The sequence below is a fragment of the Pollachius pollachius genome, assembly GCF_949987615.1.
Source record: "Pollachius pollachius genome assembly, chromosome: 10".
NCBI lineage: Eukaryota > Metazoa > Chordata > Actinopteri > Gadiformes > Gadidae > Pollachius > Pollachius pollachius.
In genome coordinates, this window is record NC_136943.1 from 6532708 (window position 1) to 6557037 (window position 24330).

Below are 24330 nucleotides of genomic sequence, written 5' to 3' on the forward strand. Positions count from 1 at the left end.
GGAGGAGAAACTGAAGGAGGAGAAGAAAGAGAAGGAGGAGGAGGAGGAGAAAAAGAAGGAGGATAAAGAGAAGGAGGAGAAAGAGAAGAAAGAGAAGGAGGAGAAAGAAGAAAGAGAAGGAGGAGAAAGAGAAGGAGGAGAAGGGGGAGAAAGAGAAGGAGGAGGAGAAAGAGAAGGAGGAGAAGCAGGAGAAAGAGAAGAAAGTGAAGGAGGAGAAAGAGAAGAAAGAGAAGGAGGAGAAAAAGAAGGAGGAGAAAGAGAAGGAGGAGAAAGAGAAGGAGGAGGAGAAAGAGAAGGAGGAGAAAGAGAAGGAGGAGGAGGGGAAAGAGAAGGAGGAGAAAGAGAAGGAGGAGGAGGAGAAAGAGAAGGAGGAGAGGAAAGAGAAGGAGGAGAAGGAGGAGAAAGAGAAGGAGGAGAAGGAGGAGAAAGAGAAGGAGGAGAAGAAAGAGAAGGAGGAGAAAGAGAAGGAGGAGGAGGAGAAGAAAGAGAAGGAGGAGAAAGAGAAGGAGGAGAAAGAGAAGAAAGAGAAGGAGGAGAAGAAAGAGAAGGAGGAGAAAGAGAAGAAAGAGGAGGAGGAGAAGAAAGAGAAGGAGGAGAAAGAGAAGAAAGAGAAAGAGAAGAAAGAGAAGGAGGAGGAGAAACTGAAGGAGGAGAAGAAAGAGAAGGAGGAGAAAGAGGAGAAAGAGAAGGAGGAGAAAGAGAAGGAGGAGGAGGAGGAGAAAGAGAAGGAGGAGGAGAAGGAGAAAGAGAAGGAGGAGGAGAAGAAAGAGAAGGAGGATAAAGAGAAGGATAAAGAGAAAGAGAAGGAGGAGGAGGAGGAGGAGGAGGAGGAGGAGGAGGAGGAGGAGGAGGAGGATAAAGAGAAGGAGAAGAAAGCGAAAGTGGAGGAGGATAAAGAGAAGGATAAAGAGAAAGAGAAAGCGGAGGAGGAGGAGGAGGATAAAGAGAAGGAGGGATGCAGAGGAGCGTACCGGGAGAAGCGGCCTGGTAGGAGATGGCTCCGTCTGTGTGCTCCGGTACGGCTGTGTGGCAGACAGCCATCATGGTCATGAAGTCCAGGATCACGCCTGCTGTAGGCTACACACGAGGGGAGAGAGAGAGAGAGAGAGAGAGAGAGAGAGAAGGTTTGACCGGGTTCGTCTTTGGAATCACAAACAAATTCAACAAAATGGATGAAGACATTACGCGCAGTACAGTTACAGAGTTTCTCTCAAAATCAATATTTATTTTAAGCATTTGGAAGTAGGACAAAGCAACGTGGGAACAAACTGGGCCGTTCTAGCTTAAATATGATGCTATTTACAGTGATCGAGCATTCCAGCTGAAGAATGGCGATGCCATATATAGATAGTGTTTTCACAGAAGTACAGAAAACTATGCTATGTACGAGATCATCGATTAGCCGTGCACAAGCCAGGAAAAGAAACAAACCAGCTTGGCCTTATTCCGACCAGGTTTTGCCAAAAGAATGGCAGAAAGAGCCACTGAGTTGCTGGCCTGAAGCCAGGGGAGGCAGAGCTACTGTACAATAGGGCTGGTCTCAATACGATCCTGAAGCAGGCATACTATTCACTTCATCAGGTACACCTTTAGTCGGGTGAATCAAATACGGAAACGCTCGCGTCAATCGTAAATTAATTAACAAAGACAATGGACAAAAACAATAAAAAGCAAGCGATATCTACATAAAATTGATCAAATTAATGGATTAACAGCAGAATAAAAAAAACATTCTGCACAAAGCAAAATAAAGAATGAATGAATAAATCGCATTTAAAAAGAAAAAGAGGTTGAAAAACAATGCAGTGAGAAAAACAAAAAAACACTAATCCACTCCCGGCCGATGAAATGTGACGACGAGCGTGGCGATCGCCGTGACGACCAGCACGACAACACACGCGGTCAACCGGCCGGCATCTGCTGGGGCTCAGCTCTGACGGCTGAGGGTTACAGGGCCCCCAGACCTGCAGCGAGGGACCTCCACCGGGGTCACGGGTCTCCCCCCACGGGCCCCTGGGGGACACTAAGTGGCGGTGACGGGTGGGCTGGCAGCAAGGCGCGTCATCGCGCAGCCTCTCGTGTTGGATGTAAAAGAGCTGGCTGGGACTCCGGGTGACACTGGTGTACACCGGGACGTCAGCCAGGCTCAGTCAGGGTTTTGTATCGCTTAATGTACGCACTTATTGTGTGTCGTATTTAGTCATAGTGCTTAGTTATGTGGCATCTTGTCCTAGCTATCTTTGTTGCATACGGGGAATGGGTTAACCTAGTGCTTGGCACTTGGTTCTGTGAACGTCCTTCGCTGTACCGACAGCGATATATTGTTTCACTTTCTTATTACAAATGTACTTATTGTAACTCGCTTTGGATAAAAGCGTCTGCTAAATGCAATCAATGTAATTGTAAATGTAAATATTAACTCTGGGTTATGATTCACAAGTGGATAATCACACGTGATGATCGTAAAGGCTTAAGTCTAGATAATGATTAGACATTTAGTGAAATTGGCTGCGTGATTCTATGGGTGTGTGTGTGTGTGTGTGTGTGTGTGTGTGTGTGTGTGTGTGTGTGTGTGTGTGTGTGTGTGTGTGTGTGTGTGTGTGTGTGTGTGTGTGTGTGTGAGCTTGCCTGTCCGTGTTTCCTGTATCTGTGTCTTGGGCCCTAATGAAGCCATTTGGTACTGCTACATCAACAAACAACCTGCACAAAGCCTTGACGGTCTAGGAGTCAAAAGATGGTGTAGGCCCCAGTCCTTCCACACAATAGCTCCTCAAACAACCAAACCCTTTATGCATTTCTGAGGGAAGCCACGCTTTGTGTGCACGTAGCAAACGTGGCTTTCATGGCTGTGTGCTGTGTGCGCCTTGGTCGCTGTTTCAATATTGGCCCCTGCCAGCAGACTCCATGAACAATGTGGAGCGACTCGGAGAGGCCTTTCTCTGAATGGAAGAACACAGCCTATTACTGACCTGGATCATGCTATAGCAGGTCTTTCAGCCTCTGGACTAGGCATTACGGTGCGTGTGTGTGATTGTGTGTGCTCACCTGTGTGTGTATGCGTGTGCGTGTGTGTGTGTGTGTGTGTGTGTGTGTGTGTGTGTGTGTGTGTGTGTGTGTGTAAATGGAACAGGCCATGTAGACCTATACCGTGGCTTTAGCAGCAGTATCAGGTGTGACGGTTAGCACGCCGGCAGCGGCTTTGACCCCCGACCGAGACTTCTGGGTAATGAGTGTCAGCGCCACGGTGACAGACATTCACAGCTCTGGACGCAACGCGGCGGTAGAAGAGGAAACCGGGTCCGAAAGGCTAGAATCTAATCAAATTAAGACGCAGAGACCAAAGGGACATGCAAACACTGCTCCCTCACTTATTTACAGGTCACATGATGTAAAGTTAAAAAAGTGAACTGTCCAACGTTTCACTTTGAACACACAGAACACACTGTGAACCGTTTCCCAAGTAATTTGTCATTTGTTTTCACGTCAACTTCGTCAATGATTAATTTTAAATTTGACAAGGCTGGAAGTATGTAGAGCATTCTGGGTAATTTGTGGCGGAGGATACATTCTGGGATCAGTGCTTTTTAGGGGGGATTGTCTAAACAACGACCAATGCAGTGAATGATTAAGGCGGTGTTCAACATAAGGGAACAGACCTTTCGCAGCCATCCGCTGGTAGCAGCGACTGGGCCGAAACACAACACAAGAAGGGTTTTCGGTCTATTTACAAACTGTTAACTCCTCATCAACAGAGTACTCCACCTCTCTGACCTCGCCACTCAATTAGCCTCCGCACTGAAACACGCTGCAGGCAAAGCAGAGATGGTGGCCAACAAGGGCGGGATTTCACTCAACGCTTTGAGTGAAACCTTCTCACGTTCACTCGACACTCGCGATAAACAACGGGGTCAAGTGTTGGCATTCACACGTCGAAAAAAAGACACTGAACTAGAAATGCGTTTTATTTTTAAAAGAGGGAAATAAACCCTGACAGCTCAGACACGTAGCGAGTGTGGGCAGAATGCCGACGCCACCGCGCGCCGTTCAACACATCATCGTTAGGACTCCTCACAGAGACCAGAGCAAAACAAACGATTACAACGTAATAATTAAGAAAGGCCGGGGAGACAAACGCTGATCCGAAGCTATCTCGCTAATTTGTCGTTGCTGTAATAAACACGGCAAACAGCGATCATAACACGTACCCACTCCCAGGGGTACCACTGTCGTATGTAATGAGGCGTGGCACGCAACACGCACACAGCACAAACAATGCTGGTGGTTTCTCACTAATTTACCCGTTTTATAAAGAATCGATAAACATCTAAGCTACCGTCCAAAAGATTCACCGTCAACACACCGGTTTCCCCGAGTGTGTCGTCATATGTTTTCATATTAACTTGATGATTCATTTTGAATTTGACACGGCCATTCGTAGGTCGTTTGCATTTTTGGAATGGGTTGAACGGTGCATTCTAGGTAATTTGTGGTGGAAGATACGTTTTGGGATTAGTGTTCTGAGTGACACCCTGGACTCAACAAACACACACACTCAACAAACACTGCTGCTAATTTCTCACTTATTTGCATGTCCGATAATGTAAAGATAAACATTCACGGCTGGTAAATCTGCCTCATCAATCAGCAGGCTGATCCTCTATGTCCCCATAGGAGGGGCTGAGGCCATGACAGCAGCCATTTTGAGAGTAAACACGCTGTGTTTACAAGGACATGCATGATATTTTAACAATATAGGGACATTGAATGACTTCAACGACCCATGTTATGTGATTTTTTTTAATATTGTGATCTCATTGATAGTAGTTTCACCCTCAGGAGTTGAGACATCTTTGAAAGAAATCACACCTTAAAGATATTCAAATGGTCTTCAAGTGGTTGAAGAGCGAACAAATGCATTTATGCATTTAAGTAGTGTAGTGTGGTTACGTTTCTTCGTCTCCTAGCCAGCATGTTCTACAGCCCACCCGTAGGCGTCAATGAGCAAGGCGTACAATCCCTTCCTGCTCATGAATCACACACAAAATGAGCTATCAAAACACTAATGATCTGCAAGCTTTTGGATTAAAGTGTCTGCTCAACGATTAAACAGGAAATAGCAACCTGTCAGAAAGCAAAAATATTGAAGTGAGGGAATGGGCCGTGACCACACACCATTTATTACTGACACACTTGCAGTGTCGTTTCTGCATTTCGAGAAGTGTTGGCGACATTTCCAGAAGTGTTAAAAACCCCAACACCTCGACAAATGCACCAACAGCAGTCGTGGAGGAGCGTACAAACAAGCATTGTTCAAAAAAAAGATTGGCAAGAATGTGTTTCTCCAAAAAATTCAAGTCAGTCCTATTTGACCTCGAATTCAACATCAACGATCGTACCAACTAAGCAGTAGCAGTCACCCCGACACAAAAAACGACACAAGGGAGCCACCACAAAGTGTTGCTCTGTCTTTAAAAACAAAACAAGAAACAGATGTAGCTAGGACAAACATTGAAGAAAGCAAATGTGTTGGCTCTAGAATTCAGAGAGATTTTGGTAACAACTAAACAAAGCGCCGGTTTGTCATCCTGCCAGTCTGGGCTAACTAGCTAGTTGTTTACACCAGCTCTAAAGAAGACATTCCTCAAACCCCTAGGGAAAATTCAAATCTAGCCGTGAACGCTGGCGATTGCGTGATGCTGAACTTTGCCGTCAGTGGCGCCCGTCCACAAAAGACATCCTGACGTATTGAAGACAGCAGCAAGCCACGAGAGTGTGGAACAGCTTCTGAACATCGGCCCAGAGTGCTGACTGGAACAGTGCGGATTGTTTTTCTTTGGTCTGTGTGTTGTTCTTTTTTTAATCATCTCATTAATGTATTTATAGACCAAAAACATGCACCCTAGAAAAACCCAGGAAATCAGGAAAATCACGTGGCATTAACAGATTTTACACACACACACACACACACACTCACACACACACACACACACACACAATCCACCCCCCCCCACCCCTCTCCGCCTTCCCAGCGGGGGGGTGGAGGACTGGGACGCCCCAGAGTTACTTACGTGATTACTCTGGAGGTTTTCCAGTAAGCTCGGGTCATTAAACTCAGCCTCCTCTGACGATTGCGTGCTGTGCCTGGGAAGGAGTGAGAGAGACGGCAGAGTCAGAACCGGCATACCCAGTTAGAGGGGATGGGGGGGGGGTTTTGAACACAATCACAAACAAACAAACAGACCACTACACAACATGCCAGACAACGGTACGTCCTCAAACAGCTCCCATGTTGGGCAGGGTGAAAGTGTTTGTTAAAAACGTTACACAGAAACGTTTGGAGCATGTTTTATTTAAACCAGAAACTCATCAAGGTTAACCTTAGTCAAGGAAAAACATCACTGATGGCTACACTGAGGTAGAATAAAATGCTTAGTGGTTTTCCAACAAAGTCATGGGAGGCTGTACTTTGATTCTGACAACACAACAGCAAGAAATAAAACAACCTGAAAGCCTAAATGGTGGAGTCTCTTCCATCTCCTGAAAAAGTAACACAGAGTAGACTTCGCTTATGTGTAACCACAATACCACACAAACACGACCGGCATTCACAACGGCTGGTTTAACAGCCAAGGCTGCAGAGAAGCATCACAAGCATTGTATGCGTTTATGTGCCACTGCACTTTGCTGCGGACCCCCCTATGTTTCAGCTCAAAGGTTGATGGATTCTTAAGGGCGGCGCGTCTGATCTTACGCAAGTGGTGCGCCGGTTGTCTGAGCTTTTGATTTGCTAGTCGAAAATATCAGAGGGAAGGAAAGTGCTCAGGATGACTGCAGTGCACAACGGCAGATCCCAGCAGAAGCTGGTGATCACAAACATGCCCGGTGCACGTCTTCTACGATGCATCCTGGCTCTTCAAGAAAGGAAGGGACACAGAACAAAATAGGCTAATCGACAATATAAAGACAACTATGTCAGTTGAGAATATTCATCGCAGCGAGCGAAACCCTAAAAAAAACCCACAAATGTCATGTACATGATGGTACGTGACGATACACTTCAAAACAACCCGGAGGCAGGATCAGTTCATCAAAATGCAGCGACCGTGTCATGCGGGGGGGGAGAACAAGATGCAACATCTGCCAGATAACACAGCTAAAAACAATAATCTCAGTCATCCATCTGCCTGGGATACAGTGTCTCCAGCGCACGTCTCTCTCGCCTCGCGGTCGGTGAGACGGACTAAAAATAGCCCGCGGACACTCCACCACCACTGCCCCCTTCCCGTGTTTATCGATCGATGGCACGATAAAGAGAGGAGCGGTAATGTATATCAGGTGGAGGAGGACGACGGCTCCTCGGGGCTATTTCTCCCGGAGCTAATTAAATTCTCATTCGGACCGCTCTCCCGCCGACCGGACCTGTTCCGTTGAGGCTCCTTAATGCCCGTATAGTTCAATTTAGGGAAGGGCAGGAAGCTCTCTAAAAGAGAGGATACGCACGAGGCTACGGGCGTGACATAAACACGGCGTTCAGGTGGCGCCACGTATCAATCACAGTCATGGGGGGGTGGGAACGTGCCACGGTGCAAAGTAAGAGGTGGTCTTATCTCCCATCGACCGCTAAGAGTCTATGCATAGAGAAGAGCGTCTGTAAAAACAGTTTCAGGATATTGTCTGATCGTTTGTGATCGCAGCATCGTTGTGTCTGTGTCTGGCCAGGTTTGGGTTTGATAAATCGGATCCGACCCTAGCTGTCCTGACTACCCGGGCTACCTGAAATTGTAACAGAACAGAACACAACGTATACCCTTCTCTAGCCTACAAACACCATACCAAACGACCAATCTGACAGAATCCCAACCGATTGATTATGTGTCCTTTCTGACCCCCATATAGTAAACGAGCAGCTACGAGCCACCGGCCCAGGGAGAGGTGCAGGCTGTTTGGAGTAACGCAGTAAGACCCATCTATCGCTTTGATGAGGTTTATTGGGCTCAAGGGCTGGCAGTAGAGAGAAGGCAAGTCAGTTATTGATCATTTGCTGGCACAAAATGTTCTCGTCACCATGGAAACAAGGCCTATTGGCTGTTCACCAGTTGACGGCTGTGCGTTCCCCTACTACGCTACGGTCCTGTGACACTCCCTCGGTGTATTGTTGCGGACTGCTACTGCAACACGGGCCAAAATGGCTGACACCACCTCAAGGTGTCGGAGAGAGAAGGGAGGTTGAATTTCTGAATATTAACTCAAGGTTTATGTCACCCACACAGGTCACAGAACATCCTACCACGATACACGGTGGAGGCTCATACAGTTTCATGGCCGTTTGACACATCATACATTTTTCTCCGTAGACCTCCCATGCTTGAATCCATTTAAATGTTTAAAAAAAGAAAAGCAGCAAAAATAGATTTTTTTGTTGTTGTTAGTAAGGCAGCAATCCACCCCCCCACATGTCTCTCCCTGTGAAACAGCCAACCCATCCTTCTTAGTGTGGGCATTAGCAAACAGCGCAACACCCCCATGCAGAATGGATGAGGAGCGCCCATGCTGCGATCTATAGATTACAAGATTAAAGCAGCACGATAGAAGTGTGTGCGTGTGCGTGAGTGCGTTTGTGTGTGAGAGTTTGAGAGTGTGAGAGTGTGAGTGCGTGTGTGTGGGTGGGTGGGTTCAAGTGTTTTAAAATGGATGTGCTGACATTTCCCCCATTGCCGTCGCAGTGAAACACCCCTGTGTTGCACCGTTGAGCAATAAATGAAAATCAAGTGTAATGTGCATGAAAATATAACAGAGCATCTCCAAGTGCAAAATGCACACAACACCAGGGGAATCCTCCTGAGATCTAAACGAGATGGGAGCGCAGATGTGCACAGATGTGTGTGTGTTTCTAATTGGGATATGAGCAGAAAGAGAAGGCGAGCAGCAGTCACATTCAACACACGCCAGAGCACTGAACACACGGTTAAGAAAACAACACCAATAAATACCTTTTCCTTTTCTTTTTTCAAGGCCACAAATTTCCCACAATGCAAAGCAGCACTCTTTACGTCACATAAGCATGGGGGAAGGAACACAAACTACCAGGCTTATCACACCCAACAAGTCGTCTTACCGGTCTTCCTCTGCAAAACTACCCTCCTCTGCCTCTGGGTTGTGACTGTGGGAGCAGAGGTGGGAAGAGAATGCACAACACCTCGTTTGATTGGTCGAAGAGGAACATTTAACGGGCTGTCATTTCAGGGGGGAGTGAGTGGGAGAGCTGCACGTTATCAGGACGGATAGAAAAACCATGGAAACAAAATACTAATATTTTGACACTTTGTCTGAGTCATTTCCAGCTTCTCGTGGGGAAGTGTTCCGTATTGCAGGCAAAATAATAATTACAAAAAAAAGATTGATGTTTGAAAGCAACCCTGTAGGAAACATGACGATAGAGTTGTTTTTCCAGGAAGATAACCACGGGAACCCATGCGAGCCGGCATCCAGGATCATCGGAAGATGCCGTGGATGGTCATAGAGGCAGGACATGGTTCACGTCAGCATAAGATACGACAACGACTTCAACATCTTATACGTTGTCTTCTGAGGAATATAAAGTGTAGGATGTTTTTTAAAGGGGATGGTAAAGGGGAAGTAGAGGCGAAAGCAGGGAAACTGAGGGAAGCTCGGAGAATGTGCTAAACCGAACATCAGAGAAACACTCAACCCCATCTCTGAGGTCCCCATCACAGCCTCCAGAAACACCTTGGGCACATGCCGCGAATCCATAACCGCTGTGTGAGTGTGTGTGTGTGTGTGTGGCTGTAGATGTGGTCACATCTGATTAGTCTTGTCATGCTTAAAATTCAGTCAAACAGAGTGCTCATGACCAAGCAAAATCTTAGAAATAAAATAAGAGTAACACAATTTTCTGCCAACTTTTCAATGGCTAAGCATTCAAGGTACTTCACTGAACTGCATTGATTCAAACCGTTTCAAGCAGTCATAATGTGATAATAGGAATACATAAAATATATATACCGCAAGTTGTACTTTGCATACAACACTCATATATCAACCAAAAATAAATGTTCTGAGGCAAAGCCACTCTAGCCAGATTAATATACGTATCTTTATTGCAATCCAATGAAATATTGCAGTAATATTCTCAAAGTGACCAGAGATGCTGTTGCTGCAGTTCAGTTAGACTGATGGCAGTTTGTGACTCACCATCTCTGATTGACAGCTACTTGACCAATCGAAAATTGCAATCAATTGTACCTCACCAGAAATGGTGCTGCATCCGTTTGATTCAAGAGTTTTGAGACTCTTTAAAAAATACATCCTCAAAAATAAGTTACACCCATGTGTGGAATTCAACAAATATCTAAACACCCCTTGGTTTGGATTCAATAACAATGATCAAGTTTTTAATAATAGGCAACAATAAATAAAGTGTTATGCCTTATCTGCATGCAGGAATGTGTCTGTGTGTGTTAGGGTGTGGTTTCTCAGTCATTTAGACTCAGACCACCTCAGTTTCCCCCTGTTAAAACATTGCATTGGTTCTCCCATCTAAACTTCTCAGGACCAAACACTGTGGTGCATTCAATAGCATTTCAGAAATAGTGAACTGCACTTTTTGCAACAAAAAGGTACAAAAAAGTACGATATGTTTATCAGGATAAAAGGTATATCTGGATAAATGTGTTACCAACATGATCGATCCCATATTGGAAGTCGGTTTCAAGCAGTCTGGTGCTGAATAATTAATATTTATGAGTATGAGATGGGTTTCACTGCAGTGACCTTCGTCTTAAGAACACAGATCTGAGAGGCGAGGACACTCATCGTTTTCATCAGCCCTTCCCCTATCGGGTGAATTAAACCCTCCTCCATATTTATAAGAAGCCTCGGATAGAGACCCTGAGCTATAGCTGTTGAAAACCTGAAAGGGACCGACTCCTGCCCCACCCTCCCAGACCTGGAGCTCAATCAGAAGCAACATTTGAAAACTAAAACTGACTCGATGATTGTAAAGCCGTCACAGCAGGAGATAAAGAAAGCTATATTCCGAATGGCCTGCGGATGCACTCAGCACTTAACTCAAACCCAGATCGTACACTGTTGACAAGGCGGTCGACAACGACAAGTCGTCTACTCCCTGGATGGGGGGAATAATGAGAGATAAAGCAAATGGGGAGCACTCTAGATAAAGCCCACTCAACATGTCCTTCAGCCTGCGCTTCGTCAATCACGTTTTTAATTGAATCCTAATGGGATTAATCACGTGCTGTCACACTAGCATCTCTCTCTCTCTCTCTCTCTCTCTCTCTCTCTCTCTCTCTCTCTCTCTCTCTCTCTCTCTCTCTCTCTCTCTCTCTCTCTCTCTCTCTCTCTCTCTCTCTCTCTCTCTCTCTCTCTCTCTCTCTCTCATATGGTACAACCAACTCATGGAACAAACGTGATGTTCCCAGCCGTGGCATCGGGCCCTAAAATAGTAGAGTGATGAGGGGTGACGTCACCGCGCCTGAAGGCGTGGACGCAGAAGGAGTCAAGTGACGTCACGGGGATCTTACAGTGGTGGACCGGCTCCCTAGGCACCACAGAAGGTGTGTGTATAAATAGTACACGTCATGGCGTTCAGCATTCCAGTTGAACTTTTACACTGCTTATCTGAGCGGCCCATCTCTGTGCTGATCTCGGGCCGCAGGCGAGAGCACAGAAAAATAAATTACTAAAGAGAAAAAAATAAACATTTCACGCCAGCAGCCAAACTACTGCCGAGAGGACCTCCCCCCCTCCTTAGCCAACGTCTGCCTTCTTTCTTTATTTATAGTCTGCATGGAGAGGAGCGCTGATGTGGCTGCTAATAAGAAGGAAGTTGGGGGGGCAGATGTACACCCGTGCACACGGGGCATTTAATGAAGGTGAGAGGAGGAGAGGCCTTAAGAATGAGACCGCATGGAGAGACGCCTGGGCGGGGCTGTAAACAATCGGTGGGAGGGCGGAGGTTAGGTGGGTGTGTTTAGGTTAGGGTGGTGGACGGGCGGGGGTGGATGAAGACTCACCCGTAGGTCACCCCGGCGATGGAGCACTTCTTGAACTGCATCACGTTGCAGGTCAGGGTGCCTGTTTTGTCAGAGAAGATGTATTTCACCTGGGTGGGGAAGGGAGAGAGGAGGGGAGAGAGAGGGGGGGGAGGAGGAGGATCAGAGAGACAACAGGGGGTGAGAGAGGAGAGAAGAGAGGGGGGAGGAGAGAGAGAAGAGAGGGAGGAGGAGAGAGAGAAGAGAGGGGGGAGGAGACAGAGCAGGGAGGGGGGGGGGGGAGGATGAGAGAGACGACGGGGGAGGAGAGAGAGCAGAGAGGGGGGAGGAGATAGGAAGAGGGAAGGAGGGGGTGAGTGGAGAGAGAGCGGGGGGGAAGGAGGAGAGAGGAAAGAGAGAGCAGAGAGGGGGATGAGACGTGACTGAGAGTGACAGTGAGCCATGTCTCTGTGCCAATCACAGAGAGGGGGGGTTCCTGCAGTCTGGCGTCCCACAGGGCAGGAACGGTGTGCTGTATGATTAACTCAACCCCAAACGTTAATTACATACAATTTCTTACCAGGAAATAGAATCCGCATAGCATGTGTCAACTGGTGATAACGATATAACTCATTAAAATGAATTAATGCTTAGTCCTATTTCAAAAACGTACATCTCTGCCAAATTACTAAAATAACCTTTACATCAACTGCGATTTAAAGGTTGTAAATCTCTATCTCACATTGGACATTTTACATCCAGGGTTTTGTATTGTTATGTATTTTGTACACTCATCAATAAACTATCCACTAGACTACAATGTCCACCGATGGGTGTGAGGATGGCTATGACCAGGTGGGTTACCTGGCCTAGCTCCTCGTTGAGGTTGGAGGTGCGAGCCATGGCAGGTGTATTGGTCGGCTCGTACAGCATATCAGTGTCCTGAAACCAGCAGCAAACCAAACAACATTCATATGAATTTCGGTGAATTGACGGGCTCCATTTAGATAGGAATTGCAGTAAGGCATTACAAAGAAAGCCGGAAGTAGCAGTTACAACTTACAATTTACCTCTAGCCTAACCAGCTTAACATGCATTACTACATAAATCTCTGAAATATTGAACATGGCACTGTCAAAGATTTCAATTTCAACTGTTTGATTTCAACACGAGCGGTGAAACTAAGTCAAACAGAACTAAAAACATCCACGTGAATCCTCGTTCCGACGCCGTCTCGCTCACCCAGTTGATGAAGAAGGCCTGGATGAACTTAATGACCTCCAGCGTGACCAGGAGGCTGATGGGAATCAGGTTGTTGAAGAGGATGATGAAGGTGAGGAAGTTGAGGCCAAAGTTGGCCGCACCACCGTCTGCCGAGAGGTGGGGGGGGGAAGCGGAGGACACAGAGAGAGAGAGAGCGACAACACAGGAGGCCCAGTGAGTCCTGGCCTCCGTTGGAGGGGGAAGGGGGGGTTTTGGGGGGGGGGGGGGGGGGGGGGGGGAGTCGCTCACAACAATCAGAACAACCGCCCAAAGCTACTCCCAGCTAATGTACAGCATCATCGCAAAAAGAAACTGGTGTCCATTAGCCGGGATTAACCTTCCGCTTCCACCCAACCGAATCCTCTCAACAACCAATTTAAGCGAAGTCTGTTGTATTTTTAGTGGTTGTTGGTTTGTTTTTTTTAGCCCTCGAGTCCCCACGGGTTTTAAAGTAGCAGAAAACGACTGTGATCTCGTAATGGGAGATGTCACGAGTCATGTTTTTACAACAACAGCAGCGGCAGCGGCAGCAGCAGCAGCAGCAGCCTTGGCATCCAGCATGATCCAGGCGATGGTCTTAACGGATGACTATGCAAATGATGCAGCTTCCCGCCCTCATTCTGTGATTGGGGGAGACATGTAACAGCCCCGCCCACCCGCACACGCACACGCACACGCACACGCACACACACACACACGCACACGCACACGACACATGTGAACACGCAAACAACAGAGGGAAGGGGAGGGGAGTGATGTGATTTACCTTTTTGACTCGGCTTGCGGTGAATGTGCAAGAGTTACCTTTCATCAACCCCAAGACTTCATCTTAGCATTGCGGTTGAGAGGGGACAATCCACCCCGCATGACAGAATGATTGCAAAAAACATAATGATAAAAAAAATAAAAAAGGCACACAGAAGATGGCCAGATGGACAACAGCACAAGAGGAAAGGGGGGGGGGGGCTGGGAGGGTAGTCTAGAGGCGGACGGTGGTGGAGAGGGAAGGGATGCTGTCAATACACAAAAAGGAGGGAGATTCAGTCCAAAGCACATTCTCAACCAACCAACGACGAGTGGGAAAAGAGAAGCTGGATCATGTTGAAAACAGTCGGGTGTGTGCGGAAGGAACACTGCGTTGTAGCTGGCGTTGTGGTGCCCAATAAAAAATGGTTAGGTTATTTGGCTAAAAATGTTTTTAATGCATGGGATGTCTTTTTAAAAAGGCTGCTGCCAATGGAGAGGTCAATCAAAACCACAGCAACCTGTGACATGCGTCGGTGTTAGTGAGTGTTTAGGTATTTGAGTATTCACGGCCAGCTTGGTTAATTAGTCAGATGAGAGGGAAGGTAGGAGTATAACATATTAAAAAAATAAGTAGGCTTTCTTCCATTTCACAGATTATTGACACTGAAGGCGAGAACATTTAGAGTCTTCGACCTTCATGGGTATCAAACAAACTTTCAGCAGAGACCAAAAAAATGCTGAACATGAATCGAACGATCGCTTCACTTAGTCAGGGAAGCTGATAAATATTATATCAGCAAAAGACTGCACATCACAGCACTGCAGAGAGCCATCCAAGATCCCAGGGGGATAGACATACATTGCAACTGTCAAGCAGTTCTGTACTCAGCTGTATACGAGCGAGTCATTCCAGTGTAGACTGGTGTTAGCGGGATATGTCTACTCTCTCCTAAACCAGGAGTGAATATTAACTGACCTATGGTGTTTGATGTGTGACAGTTAACCATTATCCCAGGCTGTCTGATCCTGATTTGACTAAATTTTTTGACATACGTCGTCATTATCGTTAAAAAATTAATTTGGGCACATGTTTGTGTATGTGAAAAACAGATATATAAACTCAGAAATATATATATGTTGAAGCCACCTCTCCCTTTTCTCACCGGTTTGAAATGTGCTCTGGACAGAGTCTCAACCCCCCCCTCATTACAAAATAAAAAACAGTCTCAAAATGGCTGCCTGGATTATGACTTACGGTTACCTCATCAGTGTTTTCTCACCCTCGTTCAGATCTGGGTTAACGCTAATGCCTTCTTTGGCATCAATCGAGATAAGCCAAACTATATATGTACACATACATATGTTCATCATCGAATTATTATAATTTTTCTTTTTAAAAGGAACAATGTAAGTCATAAAACAAGTTTGAATTGATCAGAGAACAATCTTTCCTCGACAGAGCTATTGGGAGACACAGTAATGGGGCAGGATGGCACGATAAGCACTTTGTAAACCCGGTGTTCAGAGCTTCATCAGGACATGCTGGTTAAAGCACTCACCTTTAACCCGTCTAGTTAACGTATAGACCACTGAATGGTGCCTTCATTTCCTTGTGTTATATCATTATAAGGACCGAATATGGGCCTATGAAATATATTATTCTTAAAAAAAAGCATCATTCATGTAAGAATTTTTATATTCTTAAAAAAATGTATGTGAATTTTTTTATAATTATACTTAAAAAAATGTCATTATTCACGTGAGAATTTAAAACTATATTCTTTAAATAATGTCATTATTCACGTGAGAATTGTCATATTTTCTTTCAACAATTTCATTATTCATTTGAGAATCTGAATATATTTTCCATGTGAGATTCGGGTGGTAAGTTCCTCACAAAATCTCTGTTGTGTTTGTCTGTGTTTTAGAGAATCAACACAAGAAAATAAGGCCGGCAGAGGCGTTTGGAGAATGTCAACGCCCCTCTCCGCCCTTGGGCGCCGGCGCGACTTTGATATCAAGCGACAAACAAAATAAGCCGTCTGCCGTGAAAAGCATCCCGCTTACAACCTCATCTCCCTGGCAGGCACAGAGCAGAGAAACACTGTCGGAGTTGTGTTTGTGTTGGGCGTGTAGAGAGTAAGACGGAGAGAGGGGGGAGGAAAAAAATATAAGATGGAGGTCTGAGCCCTGCCGACTGCAAAGAGTTTAACGTGCCACACAGAGAAAAGAAATGAAATCAAAAATGGAAGAAAGGAGAGATACACGTTTTGGATCAGGCACTATCAACGGAACTAAATGAAGGTAAAGAGAGAGAGAGAGAGCTGAAAGGGGGGAGAAACCTATTGTTGGATGCCTGGTATGAACTTGTCCATGGCATTGGCCCTTAGAATGTAGGGCAACCATTTAGGGGGCGAGGGTAGGGGGGCTTCATTTGCTTAGCGAAGGCAGAGCTTCTGATAGGGGTTAGTAAGGGAGGGTCATTCACGGATGGCCAAGGCTTTTAAATGGTTGTTACCTGGAGCTGTTAAAAAACAAAAACAAAAAACAAAACAATAAAAAAACAAAACAAAGAAATATCAAAAAGAACATTAGAACGGAACCAAACAGAACAGCAGCGCAATGATAGTCAACCATTTTTTTTTTTTCACACATTCACATCACATGTCTATGCGTGTCACACATCGTCCATTTTTTTTTTTTACAGCTACAGGGAATTCACCTATTCCCACATTGCCACATATTTCACTTGTGTTGCGATACGTACTCTTAAAGTCAACCAAGGCAACGTAAAAAACGACAGCGACACACACGTCAACAACTAGCAAAGGTAACTCAAAACGACAAAGAACTAAGCCGTTATGAACAAGTGAGACCAAATATGTGGAATAAGAGGTATACATCTATGTATATCTATAGAGGTAGAGAGCGCTTGCCGCGTGAGGGCCCTTACAGTTGAGGTCCATGTACCAGGCATCGTTGCCGTACTGGTACTTCCAGATGGTCTGTCCAATGGAGCACACCAGAGAAATGGCCAGCAGGCAGCCGAAGAGCACCAGGATCTGGAAGTTGGTGATGCGCTCCACGTTGGACAGCTTCAGAGGGGGACGGGTGGAGTTCTGGGTGGAGGAGACGACGGGGGGTTTGAAGGCGATGAGGTCAGGGGGAGTGGCTGGGGGTTAGATCCTATCCGACCATGTGTACGCCCGACCATGGGCGAATTAGACTGAGTTGTGTAAATCAAAAGTAACACAGGCTGTGATTACTAGCAACAATACTTATGTTACAGGACCTGGATCGGTGTGATCAAAAATCACTAACATTAATGTTCAAACTTAATAACTACATTCACATTACTAGTACTAGGTACTAGTAATGTGAACAATCATTACACTTTGGTTCGAATTTTGGTTAAATAGATATGTTAAGATAAGTGATCCTATTGGTTGCTTCTCTTTGACCCATCTGTTGAGTGCGTGTGGATGAAGGCTGGTTTAGGCAGCCTCACCTGGCCCGAGTCAGGCTGATAGGATTCTGGGGCGGGGTGAGGCTGCACACCTGTTGTGCATTGAGTAATCAATGTGAACAGGTTAAACCAGCCATCACCACTCGCCCTATAGAGAGTTCTCATGGTAAACATGGAGCAGCAGCTCACGTATCATTGTCTATCAACCGCTGCTATAAAACGGTTTTTCCAACATCAGCACCCTAATTAAAGTCACATGGCTGGACACTGCCCCAGATTCAAATCAGTCTGACTCAGGCCAGGTGAGGCTGCTTAAACCAGCCATCATCCACACACACACACACACACACACACACACACACACACACACACCTCTACTACCAATCAGTCAGGGTTTTTTTTGAATAATTCTTTGTCAATGAATACGTGAAACTTTACCTGCATGAGCTTGGTGTCGTGTCCTGTGTAGACCACCACTCCATGGATCCACTGGGTGTTTCGCAGCTGAGCCCCCCTCAGCAGGATCTGGTCCGGGCCGAGAGAGAGGGTGCTGTAGAGCCGTCGGCCAACAAACCCATTCAGGAAATCATTACGGAATACGTTAGGGTCATTTCTGTTTATATATGATATATAAATACATACAGTATACATTATGTTCATATCTGTTCATTTATTTCCCTAGATTAAATACATTGAGTATATATATGGAATATATATATATAAATCAAATTTCCCTAGATTAAATCATATCTGTAAATTAGATCTCCATAGAAGAGATAAACAATAAAGAGACTATCTTTCTACACGTTGTGGAAAGCCATATTTAAGAACATTCGGTTAAAGATTCCAAACGTGAAGCCCTATAAACAACTTAATTAATAGAAATTTTAAAAATGCACGATTGCACGTGGAAAAAAAAAAAAACACACAGCCCACAGCAGTGAGGCCCGGGGCCTTGCGTGCGTGGCCCCACCTGTCTCTCTCCAATCGGATGTTTCCCACAAACTCGTAGAGGTGGCGGTTGGGGCTTTCGCACTCCATGCGCCCAGAGAGCCGCACCAGGCTGTCGGTGTCTTTGATCTCCGAGGTCACCTGGAGACCCTGCGTCGACATCACCAGACACCATCAGTGCCAATGGCGCAATGGTTTGTTTATAGTAAGCAAAGTGTGTGTAGGCTGCGTTGCGTATACTGCAGTGTGTGTCACGTGCAAACGGATGGGTTATCACATGAGGTCACCTGTCGGATTTTGAGGTTGGTCTCTCCGTCCAGGTTGGAGGTTTCGATGTAGCACATACCTTGTGGTTCACTGTGGATGAGAGAAAGATGGAGGACAGTGGCTCCAATTCATAGGATGCAGTGGAGACACAAAGATAGACTTTCCATTGCAGGGATTTGAAAGAAAGATTGCATAAGCCACGATCACTGCCAAAAAAGTGTGCGTGCAAGTTCGTAGTGGAATTGGGTTTCTTCATGTTTACCCATTATTGTACTAAGAGGTCCTTCTCAGATTGGGAAGTAAACAATAATGAAGCCCGCTAAGTAAAACAACTGTTTGTTGCTGCCTCGAGTTAGGCCTTGTCTTCCTAAGAAAGCAGCAGCATTCCACTGAAAGAACATGCAGGCAAGATAGAGAAAAAAAAGGTATAGAGTGAGATAACAAGTATCTTGTTAGAAGAGAGAGAGAGAGAGAGCGAGAGAGAGCGAGAGATGGGATGGCCGGGAGACGTAGCAGGCACACAAAAGCACCACACCTAAAGCAGGCAAATGGGATCGTAACAGACAGAGCCCCATGGACAAGTGGGTGAGCTGGCTGGCTGGTTAGTTAGCGACACTGGTGGAGGAGACGTCCTTTAAGTGAAGGGAATTGGGCTCTGGAGCTCGTTCTAAAACCATCTTGTTATTAGCAATGGCATGAAAGCAGTATGCTGGGCTCTGCTGGAACCTGTGCAATACACTGGCAGTCCCGTTCCTTAACAGGAGGACAATACTTCCATACTTTTGGAATAGTTGCACACTACAATAAGAATAGTCTACAATATGAATATAGCAATATGTAGCATTAAGGTGAAAAAAACAACGCTGATTAGGCATTTTACACACTTGATATGAGACTCTATGCAAGATCTCACAACAAAATGGCATGTTCCGCCTGCGAGCAAAGCCATGCAAAGAGTGGAGAGCACTAAACAGATCACTCTTCAAAAAAGGTTAATACGGTGCACTTCCTCAATCCGAGCACCTGCCCCTCCCTGATCACAGACCACACGGGCCTGCGCCGCATCCAAATGTGCTTTTGTACTCCAAAGTATCCCATAACTGAATCAACAGAACCATAGTGGTGTTACCGGGGGGACTAAACTGGAGACGGACACGGGGAGGACTACAAGGGAGCGGTCAGTGACCTCTGGCATTCAGTCCGGTGTCTGGCTTCTGCCAAGACAATCAGTCCGTTCCTCCGGAGTGGGAAAACTTAGTTTTATCCGGGCCGGGCCACATAGTGACCGGGGCTTAGGCTACAGTTGAAGGCATTGTATCGATAGGACTGAAGTACTGTGTGCTGCCTTGACCCCCCACCCCTCCCAACCCACCCACCCCACCCATTATACCCATTATGGTTCCGCCAACAAGAGTTCTTGTCGGCTGCCAGTGTGTTGTGAATGGGTGGTGGTGCTGGTGTTGGTGGTGCTGTTGGTGGATTGCTGACCTGGAGGAGAGTATGACCAGGTCAGCCGGGAGGTGGTCTCCGTTGGCCGCCCGAACTACCTCCCCGACGCCCACCTGATGGCAGCCGGCACACAATGGCACGGGCCGGGAGGGAGGGAGGGGGAGAGAGAGGGAGAGAAAGAGGGAGACGGCCGTTCAGAAAGGGGACAAGAAGAGGTGGGAGGGAGCAGAAAACAAAAAGGAGCTTTTGTTTTTTGGTCGTTGACCCAGACGGACGGGCACCAATCGCAAGCGAGAAGAGAGAGAAACCGTTACGGGGAGGGGACAGAAAATGGTTAACCCTGTGTGATCCAAACATGAGGGCTTCTCCTGAGTTCGCCTCTTCAAGGAAACCTTCCGGACAGGGTTGATGAGAACCATTGAGTCACGTAGGGATGCTGGGAACTTAAGGAAACTATTGAAATGTCTGCAAATGTTACAAAATACAGTTGGGAGTTAGGTTGAAGTTTGTCTATAAACTTTGATATGTTGAAAAAAAAAAAACATTGCGAAAATGCAGGTTGTAAAATCAAAGGCCAAGTCACGCCCAAATGTTTTCTGAAGAGGCGAAGGAGTGGTGCTTTTTCACAAATGCAAACATGGTTGATCGAAACTTAATCACATAGTCCCAGCACAGCTATGCAAGCTAAGCAAGTGATGCATTCTAAGCCAATGTTTAACTGGTTTTCTAAAGATAATGTAACTGGGAGACAAAGATAATTTCTTTGTTGTCGCGGTTCAAGTTTCCACATCACTTGTTTAGTGAGAAATGTGAGTTAGAGTGAGCAAGAAGGAAGAATAAGGATAATTTGGGGAATGGGGGGGGGGGTCAGACGTTCCCCCCATATCCCTGCAGCCAGTCTGAGCACGATACCTGGACGATAAAAGGACAGTGTCCACTGGAACGTAATCGCTGACATTTAGCCTAATAACCTCGCCAACCTCAACCTGCAAACAATACAGGAGCTGGTTACTGGGGCACATGACCTTGGAAACAGAAATGGAAGGAAAACTTCCATCAAAATGAGTTGAATGATTCAGGAATAACATGGGAGTAGAACAGAATTTACAAAAAACATGATAAGACCGACAAACTCACTGTGATGTTTCCTTAAAAGAAAGCATTACCAAGAACCACATTCCCCGATCGCAGAATGGAACTAAAGACACTCAGTGAGTGAGAATATGCCTTCTTCTGCCTACAAAAACAGTTAACCTTTATTGTATCCTTGAAGCCCTGAAAGCAATAACCCATCTTGGGTCCAGCTGTCCTATGTTATAGCAGAAAGACTGGGGGTAGACGCCGTCAGACCTTAGATATCCCTCTAAAGTCTGATTTGTGAGACAGAACAAGCCTATAAGGATGTTTTGTGTTATGACAATGAATTGTTGTTCTAGCAATAGGGTTACCTTGTAACACTACAACACCGGCTACCCCACTCAGCTCTTCAGTTGTCACTGATGTTGCAAACGCAAATTAAAATGAACACTTTTAATCATTTCAGGGGCCATGCGGTCTACAGGGTACACTAAAAAGAAACAGAGCCCAATTCAGTGTGAGAAGCGACTCATAAAAAGCCTTCACTATACAAGTGTGCAAAAATCCAGAAAAAATGTGCACTTTTAATTTGAGTAAGGGCTGATACAGTGTTACATTATTGCTTGTTAACCCTTTCGTTGACATCTTGGCATTGTTAGTGCCTCACACGATTAAATAACAGAAACTCCTCTACTATGAGGAACTAAAGCCAAGAGATTGATATGGCAATATATGGTAAAGAGACACTGAAAGGCTAGATTTCAACCCTCTCCTACAACACACTGCCTAGACCTCTTTGGCTACGTACATCTGTTTCAGTTTACCCTCTCTCTCCCTTTGAGTCAGACAGAGATAGTAGGAGAAGACTGGGAGAGTGCGGAAGTGAGAGAGAGAGAGAGAGAGAGAGAGAGAGAGAGAGAGAGAGAGAGAGAGAGAGAGAGAGAGAGAGAGAGAGAGAGAGAGGAGAGAGAGAGAGAGAGAGAGAGAGAGAGAGAGAGAGAGAGAATGAGACGGAAAGAAAGGAAGAGAGATAATGAGAAACAAGGAAAGAGCAAGAGAGAATGACAGAAAGACAAGGCAAGGCGGGGCTGGGAGAGAGAGAAATAATGACAGAGAGATGATGATAGATAGACAAAGGCGGACATAGAGAAAGGGAGACAGAGCCATTTAAATTGTTCAGCGCTGTATCCTCCTACACATAACATTTTACTCAGGCTGCGTTCCAACACTCCTCCTGGTTCCAAACAGAGTGCCTTGGCCATGGTATGAAAACCGGCAGTTCCCCCCACCATAGTTGGAACTGCCCTCTATCCTGCAGCAACTCACCACCCTCCAATCGCATCATTAACACTGGAATGATTAGAAACTGGATGTTGATGAGGAAATGTGTGTGGTACGCCTCCATAATGAAGTTTCATCACACGAAACGTGTGCTTCGTCTGCTCCCAGATGCCCCACAACAGGGCCAGTAAACAGAGGTCTATAAGCAGGATCATTCACCCAGTACGTGGTCAGATACCTTACCTTCTCCCAGTGCACGATCTCCCAGGCACCATTCCTCAACACTGTGGCAGGAAAAGACAAAGGCAAATTATGAGCAGGGAGAAAGGTTATGGCAGGCGAAACAATGCATTCACATTATTTAAGAGATTGGGCAATGCGCCATTCAGATGACTAGAATCACATACGATCCAACTGCTACGCTGAATTTTTTTAGGGGTTTTACAGGTTTATGATCGTATGCTTCCAACAGTGATTGCAACCGAAGTGTTATTAAAAAGAGTAGCAGAATGTTATGCATGATGTGTCAACCTTTTGGGTTTGTACATGCAAGTGTCTGTAGCCAAGCGACGCAGTCTTTTGCTAGTTTGTAGCAGTAAGTGTCCCCATTGGTCAAAATATCACAAGGTTTGTTGCATTCAGTAGTTTGTCCCCACTCACAGTAGGTATGTTAAGCTACACATAAGGTTAATATACATATCACTCTTTGGTGTCTGCTGCCTCATAACATTTTTGTATTAAGTGTAACTAACAACCAAGTTCGCAGCAACGTTGGTTTGTGTCTTGCGGGATCAATAAACACAATTTTGAAAAAGGCCCTAATCCCTAGAGACAAATTAAGAGGACCTTGACTAAATCTTCAAAACCGAAAAGAGGAACACAAAACAACGACCAAACTGTATTTACCTTGACATTCTTTTTTGTTCACAACATTGTCAGCTTTGTGGCGTTTCTGTTGGGGCAGATAAAGAAGAAGAAATTATGAAACATAATTTTTATTCTGGTGATCCACTTCTTACATTTACATTTTGGGAATCAAGCAGATGTTTTTTTCTTTTCAAAGCGACTAAAAATGAGTACATTTGTCAGAAGAAGGAGAAACAACACTATATATCACTGTTTGTACAGTAAAGATATTAATAGAAACAAGTGCCAAGCGATGTTCAATTTCTAGGTTAACCAATTTCCTGTATACAACAAAGATGGCTAGGATAAGATGCTGCACAATGCTATACAATTTTTAAGTCCCAGCACGTACACCATACAATAAGTGCATACATCAGGTGCCAGGACGTACAATAAACAATAATTGTGTGTGGGGTGGGGGGGTGGGGCTATGCAGAGTCTGTGCAAACTGTGAACTCTCACTTCTACCATACCACTTGATACAGTATTCATTACTAAAGAGCTAATTTGCTCATGATCACCCTCAGTGTGGGAGAAAAACACCTCTATAGAAATGCTTCTGGAGAGCTTGCTCCATGAATCCAAGGCGTAGTCGGGGAAACGCACAAACTCTTTGGCTGGATTACGCAAGCCCACTTTAATCTTTGGAGCAGATATATGGTGGGCAAACCAGCTTGACAGAGTCTGATGTTCGACACAATGGGTTTATGGACTCTGTATGTTGTTTAACCCATGGGACGTTCATCAGCATGTCTTGTGAGTGCAGTCGCCTCCATTAACATCCCATTGACAATCAGACAATGAAGGAGCAAGTTGCGATTGTTTTGCTTTGTTTTCAAGTTCACAGTAATGGGGCTGATGGTTTGTCGGACGGGAAAAGACAGAGGCCATTGGAACGATAACAGGGACGTT

General features: G+C 45.6%; 1 protein-coding gene across 3 annotated transcripts in view; it reads right to left on the reverse strand.

Moving 5' to 3' along the window:
* The window catches only part of atp8a1 (ATPase phospholipid transporting 8A1), a 104007-nt gene that overhangs the window by 56532 nt on the left and 23145 nt on the right, over nucleotides 1-24330 (reverse strand). The window contains exons 5-17 of one of the 3 annotated variants that reach the window (XM_079744610.1): nucleotides 23419-23464; nucleotides 22756-22796; nucleotides 20194-20267; nucleotides 18726-18795; nucleotides 18461-18588; nucleotides 17926-18037; nucleotides 16975-17140; nucleotides 13254-13381; nucleotides 12876-12953; nucleotides 12054-12142; nucleotides 9116-9160; nucleotides 6069-6141; nucleotides 972-1077 (exon numbers count right to left, since the gene is read on the reverse strand). In XM_079744610.1, the coding sequence (XP_079600736.1) occupies nucleotides 972-1077; nucleotides 6069-6141; nucleotides 9116-9160; nucleotides 12054-12142; nucleotides 12876-12953; nucleotides 13254-13381; nucleotides 16975-17140; nucleotides 17926-18037; nucleotides 18461-18588; nucleotides 18726-18795; nucleotides 20194-20267; nucleotides 22756-22796; nucleotides 23419-23464 (1156 nt within the window). Of the gene's footprint in view, nucleotides 1-971; nucleotides 1078-6068; nucleotides 6142-9115; nucleotides 9161-12053; nucleotides 12143-12875; nucleotides 12954-13253; nucleotides 13382-16974; nucleotides 17141-17925; nucleotides 18038-18460; nucleotides 18589-18725; nucleotides 18796-20193; nucleotides 20268-21066; nucleotides 21141-22755; nucleotides 22797-23418; nucleotides 23465-24330 lie in introns of all 3 variants that reach the window. The other 2 variants (XM_079744611.1, XM_079744612.1) reach the window with 2 other exon arrangements.